The sequence below is a fragment of the Podarcis erhardii genome (genome assembly GCF_964252035.2).
Source record: "Podarcis erhardii genome assembly, chromosome: 14".
Classification (NCBI taxonomy): domain Eukaryota; kingdom Metazoa; phylum Chordata; class Lepidosauria; order Squamata; family Lacertidae; genus Podarcis; species Podarcis erhardii.
The window spans coordinates 15,596,566-15,620,191 of NC_138503.1; the positions used below are offsets into that span (position 1 = coordinate 15,596,566).

Consider the following 23,626-nt stretch of genomic DNA (forward strand, 5'->3'; position numbering starts at 1 on the left):
GCAGCGAGAAATGAAGCGGTGGCACAGGGATCAATAGATGGTGAAACGTCCAGGGACCCTGTGTGATTGCCACACACCCCATTAGAAGAAAGCAAGGAAGAAGGCAAAAGATTGTCTTGCTGAGGACTACCATCTTGAAAGCTTGTGATTCTTGCTGAGGGATATCTGCTTAAAAATAGTTATCTGGTCTTTACACATTCATTTCATTTATATTCCTCAGGTCCAGAGATGCACACTCTAATTTGATGCCAAATGATAGTTGTATTTTCCAAGCATTTCCTTTTAATACGTGCAAAACCTCAGAGACTTCTGCAAGTGCTTGAAATGAATGCTTGCAAAAAAAAGAAAAGAAAAGAAAGCAACATTTCCTGTCTTGTTTTTGAAGAGCTGCCTGTGGGAAAACAGGCATGAGGGATGCTCCCACCACAGAGCACACTCTTGCTCTCAAGTCTAGCCGTTATCTGCATCTGTCTCTAGAATGCTTCACATTGTTGTCGAATGGCTTGATGCTGCAACGCTAGAGGGTGCTGTGACAGCAGCTAATTGTCTAGGAATCCGCTTGAGAAAGTAGTTTTATTGCTTAGATTTTATTTCTTAGCTGACTTTTGCGATCATAACAGCCTGAAGTAAACCAGCGCACCTTTACCTAGAAGTAAGTCCAAAAGAGTAGTGTAAACCTTACTCCCAAGTAAGTACCCAGTAGAATTGCAACCTTCACCAAGTTCCATAGGCGCCAACTCCCCGGGATCCTGGGTGCCCAAGCACCCACAAAATTCCCCATGAAGGGGCCAGGCACCCACAAATTTCGGTGCCATGGCCGTGCATGCTGCGTGGCCCCAGGCACCCACAGTCGCAGAGCCAAGCTGGTACTCCCGCTGAGTCTAGTCCAAATGCCGTTGTTTGTTGAATTCACTATAGCAAGAGTTAGGCATTAGTTTAATGTTGCTAAACTATAACTCCTATCAGCCCTAGCAAGTGTGCCTAAAGGCCAGGGACTATGGAAGCTGGGACTTAAGTAACCATGCATAAAATTAAGACTTCTGGAGCTCATTTTAAGGCACTATCAACTAAGCAATAAAAACCATCCAATTAAAGAAATGGAATAGTTCCATAGGAAAAGAGATTGACTGTTAAACCACTTTCGGACCCTCCAAGTGTCCCTATTTTCCAGGAATAGCCCCAAATTTACAGAAGCCATCCCGGTTTCTGATTTGATCTCGCTTTTCCTTAGGATGTCCCTATTTTCATCAGAGAAATATTGGTGGGTATGGTAGGATGTCCCTATTTCATCAGAGAAATGTTGGAGGGTATGGAGTTATGAGACCCTGAGCCAATGAGATGAGCAACCTAAACAACCTTTAGAAGACATCTGAAGGCAGCCTGGTATAGGGATTTTTTTTTAATGTTTAATGTTTAATTATGTTTTTATATATGTTGGAAGCTGCCCAGAGTGGCTGGGGCAACCCAATCAGATGAGCGGGGTACAAATAATAAAATGATGATTATTATTATGGAATAGGATGTCCCCATTTTCATCGGAGAAATGTCGGAGGGTATGCACTTTGCAAACTGCAGCTGTGGGAGGCAATAGGAAGGTCTCCTAGCAATTCTTTGCCCCTGTAACAAACTACAGCTCCCATAATTCTTTGGGGGAAGCCATGACAGTTTAAAGTGGTATCCTACTGCTTCAGAGGTCTGGTGCGAATGTGCCTCAGGCAGCTTCCTATGTTCCACAGACACACACACACCATCTTTTCCCACACAACCCCTGAGGCTTATCTGGAGGAAAATATTCAGATCTTGCTTCTCTGTTTGCCGACGGCATTAGCATTGTAGATTAACCTGTTCTTGTAAGTCTGTTGACCAGCTCCTGGGAACGCTGAGCTCCTTACTGATAACATAAAGTAAACCACCTATGTAAAGGTCCTATATAAATTTCTTGCAGGGAGACAGAGGTAATACAAACTTTTGTATATGCATATACTCAAAGTTCCTGGGAAATAGGGACACTTGGAGAGTCTGCATAATGGTGGAAGGGGTTTTCCCCCATTCACATTAATGTCCCTCTAAAAAGGTAAAGGGGCCTCTGACCATTAGGTCCAGTCATGGCCGACTCTGGGGTTGTGGTGCTCATCTCGCTTTATTGGCCGAGGGAGCCAGCGTACAGCTTCCGGGTCATGTGGCCAGCATGACTAAGCCGCTTCTGGCGAACCAGAGCAGCACACGGAAACGCCATTTACCTTCCCGCCAGAGTGGTACCTATTTATCTACTTGCACTTTGACATGCTTTTGAACTGCTGGCTTGGCAGGAGCAGGGACTGAGCAACAGGAGCTCACCCTGTCACGGGGATTCGAACCGCTGACTTTCTAATCGGCAAGTCCTAGGCTCTTGTGGTTTAACCCACAGTGCTACCCGCGTCCCAATGTCTCCCTATGTGATTTTTTCCCCCACATAAAGGGACGCGGGTGGCACTGTAGTCTAAACCTCTTGGGCTTGCCGATCAGAAGGTTGGTGGTTCGAATCCCTGCGACAGGGTGAGCTCCAGTTGCTCTGTCCCAGCTCCTGCCAACCTAGCAGTTCGAAATCACGGCAGTGCAAGTAGATAATTAGGTACCACTGCAGTGGGAAGGTAAATGCTGTTGCTGTGCTCTGTGGTTTCCATCGCAGTGTCCCATTGCACCAGAAGCAGTTTAGTCATGCTGGCCACCTGTCCCAGAAAGCTGTCTGTGGACAAACACCAGCTCCCTCAGCCTGAAAGTGAGATGAGCACCTCAACCCCATAGTTGCCTTTGACTGGACTTAACCATCCAGGGGTCCTTCACCTTTACTTTTTTTTCCCCTTCCTACTTGCCACCCCAGAATAAGTGGCAACCTGGGCTGTGCACAGTGCACCCCCTTCCTGATCCTGGCCAGCGTGGGAAGCACCCGCCCCAGATCCAACCCCGAACCAGTGTGGGGACAGGATAAAGGCTTTTATAAAGGTCTTCATCCCCTCCTTGACGGCTTGATCCTGAGAATGCCGCTTTGCATGGGTCTCCCCTGCAGCAAAGGTGTTTGCAAAGAAAAGAGGCACACTGAAGCATGAGCACTGAACCTTCCAGCTGGTGGGTGGACAATTCAATCCTTTTTTTAAAAATCATGATTTTTATTGAGTTTTCCATGTTTCATTTCATCAACTTCCTTCCATCACTCTTTCTGACTTTCCTATTATTTTAACATATTTATCACATTTCTATAATCACTTCTTTACCATATATAATTATTTAACAATCACCCTCTCATTTGTAAATTAGCTCCTTCTCTCCAAATTACAAAACATTTCACGTTAATGCTACAAACGTTTCCAGGTGTTTACAAGTTTCTTTCAAATTTGCTCCAGTCCCTTTGAAATCTTTTGTAGGGTCGATTCCTAATTTTCTCCGTCAACTTCGCCAGTTCCACGTACTCTACCATCTTTATCTGCCAGTCGTCTAGGGTGGGGAGCTCTTACTGCTTCCAGGAGGATTCTTGCTGCCGTTGTGGCGTACATAAATAAGTTTACATCTTTTGGGCGGATTTCCTCGTCAATTAATCCTAGTAGAGTGGAGGATTCAATCCTGCTGGCGTCTGCTTCCCAAGTGCGTATCTTGCTGGGAAGGGACTGACAGCCTCAGACCACTCTGGGCAACCTGATCTAATCCAGGCTGATCTGGGGCTTTGTCTCAACCCAACTTGGCCCAAGGCCCAGATCACCCTCCTTTGGCCTGATTCAGTTCTGGCTTAGGCCAAAGTCACTGTACAGTCCTGGTGGCAATCACTCAATAAAAGTAAAAGGGTATGCTTCATGGCTGAGAAGGAATTCAAACCCAGATCTCTTCACTTCTACTCGAACCACTTCGTCACAATGGCTCTTTACACTGAAAAGTCTGTGTGCCGTTGTGGTTAAAGGTAAAGGTAAAGGGACCCCTGACCATTAGATCCAGTCGGGCCGACTCTGGGGTAGTGGCGCTCATCTCGCTTTACTGGCCAAGGGAGCAGGCGTACAGCTTCCGGGTCATGTGGCCAGCATGACTAAGCCGCTTCTGGTGAACCAGAGCAGCGCACGGAAACGCCTTCCCGCCGGAGTGGTACCTATTTATCTACTTGCACTTTGACGTGCTTTTGAACTGCTGGCAGGAGCAGGGACCGAGCAACGGGAGCTCACCCCGTCGCGGGGATCCGAACCGCCGACCTTCTGATCGGCAAGTCCTAGGCTCTGTGGTTTAACCCACAGCACCACCCGCGTCCCGTTTTTAGAGTAGTATAATGGCTTTATGAAAATCAGTTTTATTTTATATTTCACATTGATAGCCAGCCCTTAACCACGTGGTCCCAGGGTCAAAATAACTATCCCACATACAACAGAAAACATGGGAGAATGTCTCATTTTTCCAGTCTTCAATTCAGCTCTCATGAATTCAGCATTGGCCTGCGATTCTTTTTAAATATATATTTATTGACTTTTCAAAAATACAGCTTCAAGGAAGTCTAGAGAACGTACAGATCAGAAAAAGAAAAACAGTAACTATGCGAAGTGCAAATTCAGATTAAATCATCAGCGTTGGAAAATAAAGCAATTTTTTCCCTTTAAACGTCCTCATGAAAATCCACCACCATTTCAGTGTAAATTCCTGCTAATATACCATTTTTTATTTCAGTTTCCCGTAACGTGCATTTCTCTGCAAAACATTTTCCCATAACACAATGCATTTTGGGTATGTTGTTTTTACTAATACATATGATTACCCACACTCTTTACCATAGCAAATGCATTTTTGAGTGGGAAGGGGGTGGCTAAATATATATATATGAAAAGTTGGAAGTAAATGAGGAGAAAGAGAACATGGAGCACAAGTATTTTAAACAGATGAAAAATAGGCCTTAAAGATATGCAGGATTGTAGCCTGAAATCAGTAAGGGATGTTCGTGAGAGAGTCTTGCTCCACACGCCAATCACGGCTGGATTCATTTTCTTTCACTGAGGGGAAAGATGGCAAATTGATACATAAAGCGAGCCGCAAGAGCTGCCGCTGACCTTGACAAAGAACCAAAATAAACCGGTTATCAACAACACAAAGCAATTTGAAATTTCGGGTTGGCCGGCTGCCTCCTTCCTTCCCAGAATGAATGAACTCAGTAGGGAATTTGCAAGTGAGTTAAAAAAGCAGATCGCAAGCTCTTTATAAGGAGTGGAAGAAAACAGTCCTCGTCTATGGGCAGGTTGGGCTCAGATCAGCATGTGCTGAAAAGAAAATAGAAACCGCTATGCTTGGGGGAGCTGGCACGACGGGGATATCGAAGGACCCCTCCCACTAAGGCCAGACCACAGGACTCTGCTCAGCAGTTTTTTCTCCTGCTGAGCACCAAGGTTCTGCTATTCCAGTTGCCCCCACTCTGTTCATCAGGCTGCGTAGGAATGGGTGGATTTCTCTGCTCTGATTTCTCCTTCTTCTCCACTCTTACTTTCCGCTCATCACTTTTCCACATCATGTGGCGGGGGGGGGGGGGAGTTCAATTTTTTAAAATTTAAAAAAATTGCTCCTGAAAAACGCATCAGCGTTTATGCATGCTTCTCCTAAATAGACACATTTTCTGTGCAATTCTGCCAGATTTTTGCATGCATTTTTTCCTAAGGAGATGCATGTTTATTTTATTTATTTTTATTTACATATTAGTTTTCTATTCCTCCTTTCCTCTAAGGGGGCACTCGTAGCTCTCCTCCCCATTTTATCCTCACAACAGCCCTGCAAGGCGGGTTTGGCTGAGAGTGAGTGAGGGGCCCCAGGTGAGCTTCATGTGGCTTAGGGTGGATTTGAACTCTGGTCTTCCAGGTCCTAGAGATGCGGGTGGCGCTGTGGGTTAAACCACAGAGCCTAGGGCTTGCCGATCAGAAGGTCAGTGGTTCGAATCCCCATGACAGGGTGAGCTCCTGTTGCTCGGTCCCAGCTCCTGCCAACCTAGCAGTTCGAAAGTGCGTCAAAGTGCAAGTAGATAAATAGGTACTGCTCCAGTGGGAAGGTAAACGGCATTTCCGTGCGCTGCTCTGGTTCACCAGAAGCGGCTTAGTCATGCTGGCCACGTGACCTGGAAGCTGTACGCCGGCTCCCTCGGCCAATAAAGCGAGATGAGCGCCACAACCCCAGAGTCGGCCACGACTGGACCTAATGGTCAGGGGTCCCTTTACCTTTATCTCCCAGGTCCTAGTCCAACACACTAGCTAATACATTCTTTTCATTAACACATGTATTTTTAGGCTAAATTTCCCCCAATAAATCCATCATCGTTGTTGTTGTTAGTATTATTATTATTATCATTATTATTATTATTACTATGTCTACATAATACTTCTCCAGATGTTGGGGGTCTACTGCTGTCTTCTCCCATGACTGCTGGCTATAATGGGCAGCACAAGTCCAAAAAAGCATCTACATGCTGAGAGCCAGTGTGGTGTAGTGGTTAAGAGCAGTAGACTTGTAATCTGGGGAATCGGGTTCGCTTCCCCTCTCCTCCACATGCAGCTGCTGGGTGACCTTGGGCTAGTCACACTTCTTTGAAGTCTCTCAGCCCCACTCACCTCACAGAATGTTTGTTGTGGGGGAGGAAGGGAAAGGAGAATGTTAGCCGCTTTGAGACTCCTTAGGGTAGTGATAAAGTGGGATATCAAATCCAAACTCTTCTTCTTCTATATCTATTTTTATTTTATGGCATTGATATCCCACCTATTTCTCAAAGGAGCTCAAGGTGCCACACGTAGTTCTGCCCCCCCCATTTAATCCCCACAACAACCTTGTGAAGCAGATTAGGCTGAGAGACAGTGACTGGCCTAAGTCACACAGTGAGCTTCATGGCTGAGTAGGGATTTTAACCCAGATCTTCAAGGTCTTAGTCTGACTCTCTAACCACTTTTTCCTTCTTCTTCTTTGGCGATCACTCACAGCCGAGTCAGATTGTCTTCCATAAGCACGGCTTTAACAATGAGTCCGTAAGTGACTGTGGAGGCCAATTCTGGATCCACACGTCCTTCCACAGTGGGGACATTGCTTCCCAGGAGGGAGTTGATCACGGTGTGGATTTGCCAACCGTGCCTTCCTCTTAGCACTTTTCTCCCTTCCGTTCTGAGTTCAAGTGTCTGGGACATTCGCAGGGAAACCAAAATGCTTGTTTACGAAGCTATTGTACTACCAACCTTTATGCTTGTGAAACACGGACCACATACAAATGCCATCTCCAACTTCTCAACGGTGTCTCCGGAAAATCTTATACATCACTTGGGAAGAAAGGCGAACTAATACCAGTGTACTGGATGAAGCAAAGATCACCGGTGTTGAAGCAATGATTCTTCAACGTCAACTTCGTTGGACTGGTCATGTTGTGCGGATGCCTGATTATCATCTTCCAAAGCAACTACAGTGGTACCTCTGGTTACGTACTTAATTTGTTCCGGAGGTCCGTTCTTAACCTGAAACTGTTCTTAACCTGAAGCACCACTTTAGCTAATGGGGCCTCCTGCTGCTGCCACGCTGCCGGAGCACGATATCTGTTCTCATCCTGAAGCAAAGTTCTTAACCCGAGCTCCTATTTCTGGTTTAGTGGAGTCTGTAACCTGAAGCGTATGTAACCCGAAGTACGACTGTACTCTATTCCAAACTTAAAAATGGAAAGCGTAATGCTGGTGACAACAAAAAAGGTTTAAAGTTAAGAGCCTCAGACAGAAGATCACCAGGTTGATGGACTATATGGAACTGACGAATGACTGGCAGAATCCGAGACCAGGGAGAAGAGATGGTGGAAGAAGATTGGAAAAAGTTTATTTAAAGTTTATTTTTAGAAATAGAAATATTGTAAAATTATTGAGTGTTAGAAAAATGTTGGAATGAAATCTTATGGCTTTAGTAGAAATGTTATAAGGAGTTAAGCATAAATAAGCATTATAGTATTAATGGAAAATAAGGGTAAAAATATGTTAAGATATTTATATGACAGAAAATAGAGAAAGGTGGAAAGGAATTGCTGAAACAATTAATAGAAGTGGAATACAAAAAGGGAGGTGAGAGGAGGTCGATGAAACAAGGGAATGAAAGTTAGAGTACTGAAATGGTATGATGTATGTTTTTAAATTGTTTTTGCTTTGTTTTGTTTAGTTTAATGTGTCAATGTTGTGTTTTGTATTGTTTATATATTGTATTGGATTGTTTATTCCCTTTCTTGCTTTTTTTCTTTTTGTCTTTTTTCTTCTCTTTCTTTTTTGAAAGTTTTAAAAGTAATAAATAATTTTAAAATAAATAAATAAAGACTGTCTCAAGGCAAATCTAAAAAAAAATATAGTATAAACACAGACAACTGGGAAACACTGGCCTGTGAGCGCTACAGTTGGAGAACAACCTTCTAACCACTACAGCACACTGCCTCAACATGTGGAGAGTGCCACAGGGCCTACCCCTGCTGTCCTACAACCACCTGAGTATTCACTCTGGATGTGAGCCCAATAACGTCCGGCAGGCCAGCGGCTTTCGGGTTGGAAGGATTATGGCTTGATAAACCTTCACACCCTTGGAAAGCACCCTCCAAATATTTCGACGTCACTTCTCCAAATGCAGGAGTCCTATTCCCCCTTTGTACCCAGCCCTTCTAAGCGGCAGCCCGCATCTCTTCGCAACCTCTTTCTTTCGGAGCGGTTATCAGTTTTATTTCTCCGGGGGGGGGGGGTGTTGTTTGGGCTGACGTGGAACGGACCCGGTAACACGTTGTACCATTCTCCCTCCCTGCCTCCCTGCTTGCAAGCTTGGTATTCCGAGTACCTTATCTGAGCAGAAAGAAAGTCCACGGCGGGAGAGAGGCAGGGCTTAACAAGCAAGAGAATCTGCTTAACAAGCAAGAGAAGCAGAGAGCTGGAGAGACTCATTCCGATCTGTTTCCCTTTGGATTAGAGCCTGTCAGTCCGTCAGTCAGTCCGTCAGTCTCTCAGTCACACAGTACAGTGTGTGATGGCCTGGGATTCGGACTCGGATGCTGAACCTGAAGGATCCCAGCCTGCACAGGATTCCCCGCCTCCAGAACCAGCTGAGCCGGGGCTGGGGCATGAGCCTGAAGGGTCCTCACCTGTGCTGGATCCTCAGGTGCAGGCATCAGCTGAGTCTGGCTCTGAGGTGATGGAGGACCTATTGCCTGCAGGTGTTCCACTCTCAGCCCCATCAGAGGAAGCTGAGGTTGCCTCTGGGTCCGGTAACCCTCCAGCCTCTCCTGAGCTGCAGAGGCTCAGGGCAGAGAGGCGGAGGGAACTAAGTTCCCGCAGGAGTGCTCGCCTCCAGGCCAGGAGACACGAGTCACCAGAGGATCGGGGCCGCCCTATGCCTTGGGACAGATAAAAGCCAGCCAGCTCCAGTCCCAAGTTGTGGGAGCAACATTGCTGGTTGCTAGTTCCTGCCTGAACCCTGTCCTGCTTTTCTGCCAGAGCTCCTGACCCGCCCTGGCTCCCTGCTTGCTTGGCTGTTCCTGACTTCACCCGACTCCCTGCCCTGCACCCAGCTTCAGCTACTACGGGCTGCCTCCATATTGCACCTTTGACCACGGACTGGACTTGGACCTCGCCTCTCGGGTGACCCACGGGAGCAACATACAGTGGTACCTCGGGTTAAGAACTTAATTCGTTCTGGAGGTCTGTTCTTAACCTGAAACTGTTCTTAACCTGAAGCACCACTTTAGCTAAGGGTGCCTCCCGCTGCCACCGTGCCACCACTGCACAATTTCTGTTCTCATCCTGAAGCAAAGATCTTAACTTGAGGTACTATTTCTGGGTTAGCGGAGTCTGTAACCTGAAGCATCTGTAACCCGAGGTACCACTGTACAGGGAAGTCATCTAATTGGCTTGACAGACTCCCCATCTGAGGTTTAGAAACAGGTTGCGATGGTGGGAGTAGAGTCTAGTCCAAGCAATTTCTGATCTTGTTCCACTGCCTCTCGTGAGCCAGAAAAAAAGGACAAGATAAAAGGAATGAAATGCTTCGTGTTCAGCCATCTAGCTATCAAAGACGATGTAGGGAAGTCAGAGTGAACGAAGACAGGGCAGGGTTAGCAGAGGTGGTTCCAAAAAGCCGGCTCTACCATTGGGTGGGAGGAAGTACTGTAGTCACCTCAGGCAAATGGGCCTTGAACTTTGAGGTCTTTTGGGCACCCGGATAGAAAAAAGCGAGGGCCCTTACCAGAGAAGAATGGCGAATGAAACTATTGGACTACGCCAAAATGGCAAAACTGACCGGAAAACTCAAGAACCAGAAAGACCAAAACTTTAATAAGGAATGGGGGAAATTTACAATTTTCCTTAAAGACCACTGTAAGCAGTTGAATACGTTAGCGTGATTGCAATGACACTGTAATGTAACGAGAACTATGGATACAATGGAGTTATAAGAAACACACACTTGGATTACAGTGGTACCTCGGGTTAAGTACTTAATTCGTTCCGGAGGGCTGTACTTAACCTGAAACTGTTCTTAACCTGAAGCACCACTTTAGCTAATGGGGCCTCCCGCTGTCGCTGGGCCGCCGGAGCACAATTTCTGTTCTCAACCTGAAGCAAAGTTCTTAACCCGAGGTAATATTTCTGGGTTAGCGGAGTCTGTAACCTGAAGCGTATGTAACTCAAGGTAAAGGTAAAGGGACCCCTGAGCATTAGACCGACTCTGGGGTTGCGGTGCTCATATCGCTTTATTGGCCGAGGGAGCCGGCGTACAGCTTCCGGGTCATGTGGCCAGCATGACTAAGCTGCTTCTGGCGAACCAGAGCAGCACACGGAAACGTTGTTTACCTTCCCACTGGAACGGTTCCTATTTATCTACTTGCACTTGATGTGCTTTTGAACTGCTAGGTTGGCAGGAGCTGGGAACGAGCAACGGGAGCTCACCCCATCGCTGGGATTCGAACCGCCAACCTTCTGATCGGTAAGTCCTAGGCTCTGTGGTTTAACCCACAGCGTCACCCATGTCCCCTAACTCGAGGTACCACTGTATTATTTTTTTAAAGATGCAGTAAAAATGGTTTAATAACAGAACCCACAGAGGGGAAGGTGGGAAGTCCAAAGTCACAAGATTCTCCCAAATGAGAGTAGACCCATTGAAAATAATGAACCTGAGTTGGTTAACTTCAATGAGTCTACTCTGAGTTCTAGCATGGGCTACACCCCCATATCTTTCCCCTTTCTTTCTTCGCTTCCGCTGGGCCTCCGAGGAGCAGAGAGTTAATTCGAAAGATTCCTTTCTCCCTATGAAACACTGCTTCATTAAAGTGATTTGAAATGCATGCTTCACAGACCTGGTTGACCTTTCCAGCTATTTGATCATTTTATTAATCCTAAAAGCTTGAAAGGATCAGTCCAGGGGAAACGGATCTCGAAATCAAAGACCGTTGCCAAAAGAAGGGGCCTGACCTTTTTCCGGGGTGGGCAGGAGAGTTTTGCAACCAAGAAAAATGCCACCTATTTGGGGGACATCGTTCATCTGCAGCTGCCTGAAGATCTTGGAGGGAGGCATGATGTTGGCCCCCGAAATAGCCTAAGGCAGGAGTTCACTCAGGCAATAATATAATATTCTGTCTTTCCTGGTTGCAAGCGTCCCTTTGCCTCAGCCATAATAAAAGAGCTGCAACTGAGATACGACGAGTACTAAGCCTCACAGCAGAAATTAGTGGGCCGTGAAGAAGATAAAATTAAAGAATTCAATTAACACAGCCAAATCTGGATAACTGTGGACTCATACGCGGGGGTGCCAACTTGAATAAAATATTAGGGGGCCCCAGGTATGCCCTGCACCACAAAACCGAGCACATACAACATTTGAATGGCAATGCCCATTAGCTTCGTGGGTGGGGGGCTGGCCCCCTCAAATATTTTATGGGAGGGAGGGAACTCAGTCCCTAGGATTTGACTTCTATGGTCTCATGTTTTTAAGGGGAGAGCAGCCATAGCTTGTTTGTCCCAGAGTTATCTTTGTGGTAGGGATGAGGAACCTGTGGCCTTCTAGACGTTGTTGGCTGGGGCTGATCGGATGTCAGAGACTAGTATGACTCTGAAGAGGGAGGAATGTAGTCACAGACAGAGCAGACTTTAACAGAGGAAGAAGGGGAAGATTTGACCCCCCCTCCTTCCTTCAACGTTCCCAGAAGCAGAGAGACCAGCAGATTCAGAGGCCGTATAGTCGAGGAAAGAGTTGGACAGTTTTGAGATAGTAGCTAGGCAGCCAGGAGGGAGTGTATTAGCCCTGTCCCTTTCTCTCTCAGTAAAGGTGGGGCAACGACGACTGGGGTTTGAACCCTAACTGAAATGGATCTAGATAGTCAGTATCCTCCAAGAAGCTTGAGGCTGAATTACTCTCTCAAACCACTACAGTATTCTTATTTATCAAAAGAGAGGCTTTTTTTCCAGGGGTGGAAACAGCATCACTTCTTGAGTGTTCAGACCCCTGGGATCTCACTTGTGGGGTGCCTCAGGGTTCTGTCCTCTCCCTTGCTTTTTAACATCTATATGAAGCTGCTGGGAGAGATAATAAGGGGTTTGGGCTGGGTGTTCATCAGTATGCAGATGACACCCAGCTCTATCTCTCCTTTAAATCACAACCAGTGAAGGCGGTGAAGGTCCTGTGTGAGTGTCTGGAGGTGTCTGGAGGATGGATGGCGACTAATTGATTGAGATTGAATCCTGAGAAGACAGAAGTACGGTTTTGGGGGGCCAGGGGCCAGGCAGGTGTGCAGGACTCCCTGGTCCTGAAAGGGGGAACTATGCCCCTGAAGGACCAGGTGGGCAGCCTGGGAATCATTTTGAACTCACAGCTGTCCATGGAGGTGCAGGTCAATTCTGTGTCCAAGGCAGCTGTCTACCAGCTCCATCTGGTACGCAGGCTGAGACCCAGCTGCCCACAGACTGTCTCGCCAAAGTGGTGCATGCTCTAGTTATCTCCCGCTTGGACTACTGCAATGCTCTCTACATGGGGCTACCCTTGAAGGTGACCCAGAAACTACAACTAATCCAGAATGCGGCAGCTAGACTGGTGATTGGGAGTGGCCGCAGAGACCATATAACACCAGTCCTGAAAGACCTACACTAGCTCCCAGTACGTTTCCGAGCACAATTCAAAGTGCTACTGCTGACATTTGAAGCCCTAAACCAGAAGGAGCATCTCCACCCCTATTGTTCAGCCCAGACACTGAGGTCCAGCGCCGAGGGCCTTCTGGCGGTTCCCTCCCTGCGAGAAGTGAAACTACAGGGAACCAGGCAGAGCCCAGTTACGTCACCCCTTGCCTGCAGAGCTGGCAGCTTCTCACCCTTTTTCAAACACCTTCCCTTGTGGAGTGTTCCCTCAGCCTCCTCTCCCCTCTCCTTGGGAGTCCTCTGGGCAGCTGCTGCTACCGTCCCTGGTCTCTGAGCTGTCTGCCCTCCTGCCCCCAAGAGAGGTGCCTCCTCACACTGCCCCACAGGTGCCTGTTCATTCCCAACAGCAAGGGCTGGCTGGCTGGGCTCCCTTGCCCACTTGCTTGTTTATTCCAAGGCCGCCTCAGCTCCTGGCAACCAGCACCCCCTGGCCAGCCCCAGAGGCAGCATTCGCCTGGGGAGTCTGTAACAAGCAGGGCTGTTGCAACAAACAGCTGTCCAAGCCTTTGGGAGACAGAGACGCTGTTATGTACTGAAGTTCTCACCCTGTTGCCAGCAGGGGGATACTGTAGATAGTTTTCACTCAGGTCCACATATGCAAATAAGGAATTGAAAGTGACGTTCAGTGATTGGATAGTTACAGAAAGTGGTTACTGTTGCGTTGTAATGGAGCTCTATATAAGCAGGCTGGCTGAACCCTTCAGTTCAGTTCTGTTCTGGCCTGTGAATAAACAAGAGCTGTTTGAAGAATCGCTGTGTCGTCTGATATGATCACCCACAACTTAACACTGGCGACACCTGATAGGGCATCAGGGGAGGGAGGGAAGGAAAGAGGGACAGAGGCCAGTGTTGCCCATGGCACCCCTGACCGTCATTCACGGCACCCCAGAGTGCCACGGCACAGGGGTTGAAAACCACTGCTGTAATCAGTTGGACCACTGCAAGCATTTTGTCTATGTTCTCAGGCCACATAAATGCTCTGTTATGAGATGCTTTGGCCCATGTGGGAGGCTCCCATACTGTGGCTAGTCCCCATGAATTAATCTATGGGACTGCAATAATAGCACTCTTGTTATTTTGGTTGTACCTACATGCAGCCCTTCTTGCTTCTCCCAAACAGAACTGCAGTTTCTCTAGATACATTATTCATCTCCAGTTATTGGAATGGGCTGCACATCTCCCCCCCCCTTCTTTTGGTCTTGATGTATAAACTTTACCTAACAACAGCGGAGGATTTTATTACTGGAAGATCTCTCTCTTGATTATTTATTATTTAGACTATTTTGGTTCCAGTGTCTCACCAGTGCAAGCAAATTAAAGAGAAAATCCTTCTCCAAAGCGATTTCCTTCCTTCCTTTGCTCAGATAAGAGATCTTACCTAACGGCTCCGCGTTGAGGTTTAGGTTGTGTGTGCAAATACCGAAATGTGACTGCTAACTTGATCAATAGTTCAAAAAGCAGGGGATTCTTGTATTAAAGATTATTTCCATCGGTTGATAGTCATATTTAAAACATAACTCAGATGCATATGGTGAGAGTGACACAGAGAGATTTAGTAATTCATTCATCCCTCTTACCATTCCAAGGTTCTGCTTATCCCAACAACAATATTTACTCAGGCAGATAATAAGGCTTCAATGTAAGTTGACTTTATTACCTTCAGTGACGTGAAAGGATCGGTTGCCGGGTGACCTTGCATCTAGTTGTGTTTTTTTTTATTATCCTAGACATATATCTATATAATCTAGAATAGCTCTGAGAGCAGAGAGGAGGAGCTAACCTGTTGAATTACTTCTGATTTGGGAAGTTGAAAAAAACAACACAATCTGATTTTTATTGTTGTTTTGTTTTTTAAAAAGCCAGTCTGCAGAATAAGATCAGAGAGGGTTTGTGCAGGCAACAAGATCAATCCATCTCTGAGAGGGAAATACATACTCACATGTTGTGTGCTTCTTAACAAACCTATGAAGCGTGATTTGAAAATCTAGGATTAGACCAAGAGGACTTTAGGAGGAGGGAAAGAAACCACAACAACCCTCTGAGCTACTTAACAGAAGTAGCTCAGTTCAACTGTCCTACTCTGCTGGAGAAGCACTTATTTTGTCTCCTGGGGGGCCCACTTTGATGTTTACACTGGAAATCCAAGCTTTTAAAATCAAGAGAGCATGGAGGAAAAGGAAGACACCGGAGCTATGGAAAACAGAAACGTTCTCAATGGCCCTCTGTACAAGGTGGGGGAAATTATGCATTTATTTCTCTTAATTTGGCAGCAGAAGACTCCAGATAAGGACAGGAGGGGGCATGGGGGGGGGCTGGAGCCTGCCTGCTCAAAATTGTGTACAAAGTCAGGGTGGTGAGGAACAAAAGAGGGGGACCAAGGAATCTTGAGTTGGGAATGCTGTGACTTAGAGAGAGGTAAACAGCAGAGTTTTGTTTTATTTGCTGTACTAAACTATATATTAAAAAAACCGTACATTTTGGAAGCAAGCCGTTCAATCAGAGCCGGGCAGTCTGACTGCGTATATAAAGCCTCTGAACAAAATGGTGTAAACAGTGCTATTTTAAATAAAAATATAAACCCACAGAGTAATAAAACTTTAGAAGGCAGGGAAAACGGTAAAAGCGAATGCTGAAGTTGCTGTCACATTTGTGGCAGGGTTATCTCGGAAGAAGGAGCAATATTTCTGTAATTGTGGGCGTGGGTGATTTCTTTAGAATTTTCTTCAGAATTGATGTACTATTTTGTTGCATTTCAGCCCCGCCCCCCCAATCATTTGATGTAAAATTGAAGTTCTAACCCCACAGTCAATTTTAAGGATCAAATACATGCCTTGGAACTTCAAGTAATACTGAGATTTATATCTCATTGTTTGATTGTACGAGGAGGCTGCGACAGAGAAGTGGGATATTCGCCCAAATCCAAACCTTAAACAAAACTTTAACAAAACCGTTTTTAGGTGTCGCTTTTCTTTTAGTCCCAAACTTTGTTCCACTGTATCTCAGGGAAGTAAAATAGTCTTAAGAACCGAATAAAGGGTGTGGTGTCAGAAAAAAACCATGTACTTCTCCAGATCCATGGGGCAATTCTTAAAACCACATGTTTACTCTCATTTACCTTCGCTCAGACCAGAAAAAACATCCTAGTGGTAAAAATGAATCGATTTCTTGTTGTTGTAGTCTCAGGTGCTTTGTAAACATTTTGTTTCTGTGTAAGTCAGGGGTCAGCAACATTTTTTTAGCCGTGGGCCGGTCCACCGCCCCTCAGACCATGTGAGGGGCCGGACTATATTTTTTTTTGGGGGGGGGGGAGAACAAATTCCTATGCCCCACAAATAACCCAGAGATGCATTTGAAATAAAAGCACACATTCTACTCATGTACAAACACCAGGCAGGCTCCACAAATAACACAGAGATGCATTTTAAATAAAAGGACACATTCTATTCATGTAAAAACATGCTGATTCCCTAACCGTCTGTGGGCCGAATTGAGAAGGCGATTGGGCCGCATCTGGCCCACGGACCTTAGGTTGCCTACTCCACGTGTAAGTGGATGAAATTAAGGGGCACTGTTTACTCTTCTTGTGCAAGCGACAATTTCCTATGAGTCTCTCTCTCTCCATGTAATTTCATCCCTGAAAGTCTGTGTTAGCAAACCTCTTTCTCTGAGGGTAATCCCAATGACGTCGGCGAAACTGCTTCAGAGTTATAAGGGTTTGAAGACACCGGATTAAGGAACCATCATCAGGAGGGCAGCTGGATTGTACCTGTTTATTCATCGGTGCTGCTTTGTGTGTGCGTCGCCCTGGGTTGTGTAACTAGAATTGCCACCTGCCTGGTTGTAAACTGCAAGTAGCCGTTCAAAATGTGCATGTGAGTTCGGCGATGTTGGATCTCAAAAGAATTAGTGACCGGCTCCTCCTTGTACGTACCTTTGGGAGAGATGGTCAGCCTGGCGTTCTGTGTTTCTGCCAAATCCTTTTTCTGTGCTTGGCTGTGCTCCTAATCTAATCCGGCTGCTTATAACAGCCGTGTCCTCAGCTCACCTTTGAGTGGCAATTTTGACAGCTAGTTAAAAAGGGAAACACGCCAAAAGGTGGCGTGTGAAAAGAACCCCTCCCCGAATTATTTCCTATGTGAGAGACAATTGACAAATTGCCAGTTTAGGACAGGTTAAAGTGTTTCTGTTACAGTAATCTCCTCCTGTTACATGACTTGAAAAGATTGAGCTTGCAAGAACATATGGTCTTGTCCAGGGGTTTTATTTCTTGTTCCCCTGTAAAATAATAATAATAATAATAATAATAATAATAATAATAGTCAGAATAGATTTATTGCTGAATGAAATGCTATAACTGCAAAGATGTGGGGCTAGTTATGCATTGATCCCCCAGGTATAGCAGTTCAATAATACAGTGGTACCTCAGGTTACAGACGCTTTGGGTTACAGACTCCGCTAACACAGAAATAGTATCTCGAGTTAAGAACCTTGCTTCAGGATGAGAACAGAAATTGCATGGCGGCGGTGTGGTGGCAGCAGGAGCCCCATTAACTAAAGTGGTACCTCAGGTTAAGAACAGTTTCAGGTCAAGAACGGACCTCCAGAACGAATTAAGTTCTTAACCTGAGGTACCACTGTACTGTGTGTGTTGTACTTCTTGGAATTAAAACTGGTGTTTCCTGAAGACTGCACTAGAAACAATGTTTATTTCCTCTTGGGTAACCAAGTTTTTCTCTCATAAGCAATGTGATCTAGCATCCACAACTTGTATGTAATGGCTAAGGGTGATCAAGTCTCTGGCTTCAGATGACGCCTCAGCTGTGAACTTGGCGAGGGGCTGTAATTTTAGGCACATTTAGGACTCCACATTTCTTATTGCCCCATGCTTTCTAGGCATGGGTCTGAGCGGTTTTGACTTTGCCCATTGCTTTCCCCCAGAAAACCTGATTGCTATTTGTTCCGATTCAGTGCTCAACTGCAAGTTTGCCCAGGGGAAAACAGCAGGGCAAATGGAAGTATTAAAGAGCCCTAAACTGGGAGGACAATGACGACAGGATGAATTTGTCAGCTCTCCCACTGACAGCCTAAGACCTTCCTATTCAGAAAACGAAGCTGAAGACAATGCTGTCAACTGGGCTGCTGTCGGGCCAAACTATGTTAATTGCTGCTTCAAAATGAGCTTTGACGTATTTTAATTATTGTTTTTAACTAGTTTGTTTCTACTACCTTGCATTTTATAATGTTACTCTTAAGTGTTGTCAGCCGCTTTGAATCCCAGCATGGGAGAAAGGTGGGCTATACAGTAAATACGTTTTAAAGTAATAATTTAAGTTTCTCTCGTTTTGTATATTTTTACAATCTTTAGTTTGGTTCTCTCTATCAGTTAGCATTCCCCTCACCCCCAAGTCCTCAGGAAAATTCCCTAGCATTTAATTCCACATTTCCCCTTTAACATACATGTTTTCACAAGCAATTTCCCCAAATATAACCCATTCATTGGGGCTACTGTGTCAATAGGCTTCGGTTTGTGCTCTCGGTTGATTTGGACAAGCTGTTGTTCTTCTAGCCATTACTACTGCATAGAGGGCCAACAGTTTAGATATCAGCGGGGATGTATGTGAATGGGATTCTGATCGAGGTTTAAATTAGGGTGCGGTTGCAGGTGTGTGCTTGGACATGTGCGAAAGAGAGAGATTTCAGATTGGGGGAGGCACAATTCAAGGTTCAAAGGCCTGCTGTTAACATATTCTGCCCTGCTGGCTGAAACTAGTGGAAGCAGAACTTCATCTTCATAAATACTGAAGGCGCTTGTAGATTGTTTAGATAAGAAGGTTAGTGATTAACCTCCTGAAATATCTGATCCTGAAGAATAACAAACAAAATGCAGTTCCATTTCCATGGCTTACCGGAGAATTAATGGTTTAGATGTCCAACTGCGATGTTTTGATATGGATTTCAAAGCAGACACCTCCCCCAACAGCCTCTCCCACCCATGATTGAGACCTTAGCACAGGGACAGTCAACGTGGAGCTCTCCAGTGTTGCTGGACTGCCGCTAGCAGCATCCCTAACCCTTGGCCGTGCTATCTAGGGATGATGGGAGCTGTAGTCAACAACACCTAGAGTGCACCCCCTTGGCTATTCCTGCCTTAGAACTTGATGGGGCCTACTGAACAGCTCAGGACTGCAATACCTCAAAGACCTCCTCTTTCCACATGACCCCTGAGATCATCTTCTGAGGCCCTTCTTCGTGTGCCTCCTCCTCCATGTGAGGTCCGGAGGGTGGCAACACGAGAACAGGGCCTTCTCTGCAGTGGCTCCCCATCTGTGGAATGCTCTCCCCAGGGAAGTTCGCCTGGCGCCTTCATTAGACACCTTTAGACACCAGGCAAAAATGTTCCTCTTCAACCAGGTCTGTGGCTGATTGACATCCAGTGCCCTTTTAAAATGTGTTGGGGGGTGGAGTGGAATATTGGGTTGCCCTTGTTTTTCTTTTTATTGTGCATTTTGTGTTTTTATATTTTTATATTTTATATTTATATTTTATGTTGTGAACCGCCCCGAGACCTGTGGGTATAGGGCAGTATACAAATTTATCAATCAATCAACCAATCAATCAATCAGTTAATAATATTGAAAACCATGCCAATCCCTCTTTGTACAGCCCTATTCAATATTCTGCCTCTTTCGGTCACGCAACAGTAAAATGGAATATTTTACACAGTTCACCTCCACAATGTTTCACAACACCTTTCATCCGGGTTAATGCCCAACTCCTCCTCAGGTACTTTTATCAAGGTTTTCAATCTTTTTCGTTGATTTGGTTCTTAATTTGATAATGCTGACAGGCACCTATTAAACAGAGCTTGCAAAACAGAGCTTTTCATAGCTTGCTGTGTACGTTGCTCGTTTCCGTAAGGGTCGTGTTTTCTCTTGAACGTCTTAGGCCTGGTTTGGATAAAATGTTAAACCATCATTTAGCATTACAGAAACGAACCTGCTTGAGCCCTAGATGCAAGGGCTCTCTTCCCTTAATCCAGACATAGGCAAACTCAGCCCTCCAGATGTTTTGGGACTACAACTCCCATCATCCCTAACCACTGGTCCTGTTAGCTACGGATGATGGGAGTTGTAGTCCCAAAACATCTGGAGGGCCGAGTTTCCCATGCCTGCCTTAATCCCACACAGAAACAAGGAGGAGATGGGAAACATCCACTTCCTCATTTCAACTAATCACAGTTTCTAGTATGTCTAACACAAGAACGGTGGTTAGTCTAAACTACAGTCTATTGAAACAAGCCCAAAGCAGAAGCCATGGTTTGATCTTGGCTTGTTTCAATAGAGCATCATTTAAATGAACCACACTTTGCCCTTGTCAGACATAAAGACAACAAATGTCTTCACAAGCTCTACAGTGGTACCTCTGGATGTGAACAGGATCCGATCCAGATCCCCCAGAACAGTCAGCTCTCCGCAAGCCTTGGGAGACCAGCAGGACTTCCCGCCGGGCTCCCATGCCTTGCGGATATCTGCCTGAAGCCCAAACCAGGTTGGGGAACAGCAGGATGGTCGCGTTCTGCCTCCACACTGTCCCCCGAGCTTGTGGGGCTGGCGGCGGGGAGAAGTGCGCTTCTCCCCGCCGCCAGCCCCCAAACCAGGTCGGGGAACTGAAGCCCAGGGCACGTTGTGCAGCGTGCCCCAGGCTTCAAGATGCAGGCTGCTATCCGCAAGCCTAGGAAGCCCGACGGGAACTCCCGCGGGCTCCCAAGGCTTGCAGAGAGCTACCTGAAGCCTGGAGAGCGAGAGGGGTCGGTGCGCACCGACCCCTCTCACTCTCCAGGCTTCAGCGAAAGCCTGCATTCGCCCCATAGGACGCACACACATTTCCCCTTCATTTTCCTATAGGGCCAAAAATGCGGTAGGTACCGCTCCGGTGGGAAGGTAAACGGCGTTTCCGTGCGCTGCTCTGGTTTGCCAGAAGTGGCTTAGTCATGCTGGCCACATGACCCAGAAGCTGTACGCTGGCTCCCTCGGCCAATAAAGTGAGATGAGCACCGCAACCCCAGAGTCGGCCACAACTGGACCTAATGGTCAGAGGTCCCTTTACCTTTACTATTCCATTATTGTTGTTGTTGTTGTTGTTACTACTACTACTTTATTTTATTTTACTACGCCTCTCTAGATGTCTTCCAACATGTATAAAAACATAATAAAGCATTAAAAATCGAAAAGATTTCCGTATACAGGGCTGCCTTCAGATGGTTTGGGGGTTGCATAACTCCATACCCTCCACTATTTCTCTGATGGAAATAGGGACGTCCTAAGGAGAAGTGGGACATTCTGGAGTCAAATCAGAAACCAGGACAGTTTCTGTAAATTCAGGACTGTCCCAGGAAAATAGGGACACCTGAAGGGTCTGATTGATAACCCATGGGCTTTGATGTAATAACCACAGGTCTGACCAAGCAGTGCCCCAGAGATTCTGGTACCAGCTCCAGGTGGATGCAAGCTCTGCATAGCCTTGACACAACGTTCTCCACACACATTCCTTTTGCTATCCAGCCGGCCAAGGATTCGCGGCTCTGAATCTTCTTTGCATTTGAAAGATGATGCCCCAACTCCCACAAAAATATCCACAGTGGGGCCTTTAAAAAAAGAAAAGAACTGAATTGATGTTAGCGTTTTGTTCTGCAGTTGTTTGAAACGTCTGCTTTTTGTGTTTGGAAGAATGCGGTAGCTTGGCCCCTTGAGAACAGAGCCCAGAGCAAACAAGGTGATCTCACCCAAGAATACACAAGGCTACACTAGCAGGTGGGGAACCTGGACAGAGACTTCAGATGACAGAAGGAATTTCCCCACTAGGCCTGTGTTGTCCTAAAGGGCCTTTGATGGCTTGTTGTTCTTTAGTCGTGTCCACCTCTTCGTGACCCCATGGACCAGAGCACGCCAGGCACTCCTGTCTTCCACTGCCTCCCGCAGTTTGGTCAGACTCATGTTTGTAGCTTCAAGAACACTGTCCCACCATCTCGTCCTCTGTCGTCCCCTTCTCCTTGTGCCCTCCATCTTTCCCAGCATCAGGGTCTTTTCCAGGGAGTCTTCTCTTCTCATGAGGTGGCCAAAGTATTGGAGCCTCAGATTCACGATCTGTCCTTCCACTGAGCACTCAGGGCTGATTTCCTTTAGAATGGAGAGGTTTGATCTTCTTGCAGTCCATGGGACTCTCAAGAGTCTCCTCCTCTTATGGCAAAGCAGGAAGGCTCCAAAAGCAGCTTCCCTTGCGCTTAATCCAGTAGCTGCGCTCAGAGATCACCTCTGACTGCCAACTTGCCACCAGCCCGAATTCAAAATATTACCATTAGTACATAAAGCCCTTAACAACTTTGGACCAGTTGACCTGAGAGATCGCCTTTTCCCATATACACCCACATAACTGCTTTCATTTGTCGAATGGGCACTGTTGCAAGTGCCACATTGTAAGAAATCAGTCTTTTAGTGTGAAAGCATCTGTACTTCGGAACTCCCTTCTTATTGACACTAGGCCTTCACTATCCTACCTTCAGCACTTGCTAAAATCATTTCTGTTTAGCTACCCAGACATGTAGAATGCTGGTGTATGTTTTAATCTGGTTTTGGTTTGCTGCCTTTGAAAAAAAAAATGTTTCAAATAGTTGTTTTTAACTGTGTTTTTTTAAACCAACAAAAGTATCATTTCATTTTCTTTGTGAACTGCTTTAATTGTTTTTTTGTACAATCAAGTAGTGTATAAATCTTTAATGATGATGAAGACGATGATAATAATAATAATAATAATAATAATAATAATAATAATAATAATTACATTTTATTTACCCCGCCCTCCCTAGCCAAGACTGGGTTCAGGGCAGCTAACACCAGATATAAAACAATTGATACAACTTAAAAACAAGATTAAAATACAACATTAAAATGCAGCCTCATTTCAGTAGAAACTCAAATCAAAGCCTGTATAGCCTGTATAACTCAAACCGAGCCTGTATAGCTCGGTTGGTTAGAGCATGGTGCTGATAACACCAAGGTTGCAGGTTCGATCCCTGTATGGGACAGCTATCCTGTTCCTGCCTGGCAGGGGGTTTGACTAGATGACACTTGTGGTCCCTTCCAGCTGTACAGTTCTGTGATTTTAAGGTTGCATCGTTGTTTTAAACAATTTCTAATATTGTACTTCAGTGTTGCATGAAATAAATAGACGAAACGTCATCCAGTCTAGCGCCCCCAACTGCCCAAAGAGGAGATAGCCAATCCATCAACTATCCACAAATCAGCAAGTACAGATAAGACAACAAACTATGCCAACACTGAATTGCATATTCAGATATTGCAGGTTTGCTGCTTAGATTGTGGGATGCATGGTGTGGCATGTCACAACTTAGCAGCGGGGTGTCTGGTAAAGGTAAAGGACCCCTGGATAGTTACGTCCAGTCAAAGGTGACT

General features: G+C 45.9%; 1 protein-coding gene across 1 annotated transcript in view; it reads left to right on the forward strand.

The window, feature by feature from the left end:
* The first annotated feature begins 15,046 nt into the window (after positions 1 to 15,046).
* The window catches only part of PDE8A (phosphodiesterase 8A), a 198,463-nt gene continuing 189,883 nt past the window's right edge, over positions 15,047 to 23,626 (forward strand). The window contains exon 1 of the mRNA XM_081838860.1: positions 15,047 to 15,388. Within this exon, the coding sequence (XP_081694986.1) occupies positions 15,323 to 15,388 (66 nt within the window). The 5' untranslated portion in view covers positions 15,047 to 15,322. The remainder of the gene's footprint in view (positions 15,389 to 23,626) is intronic.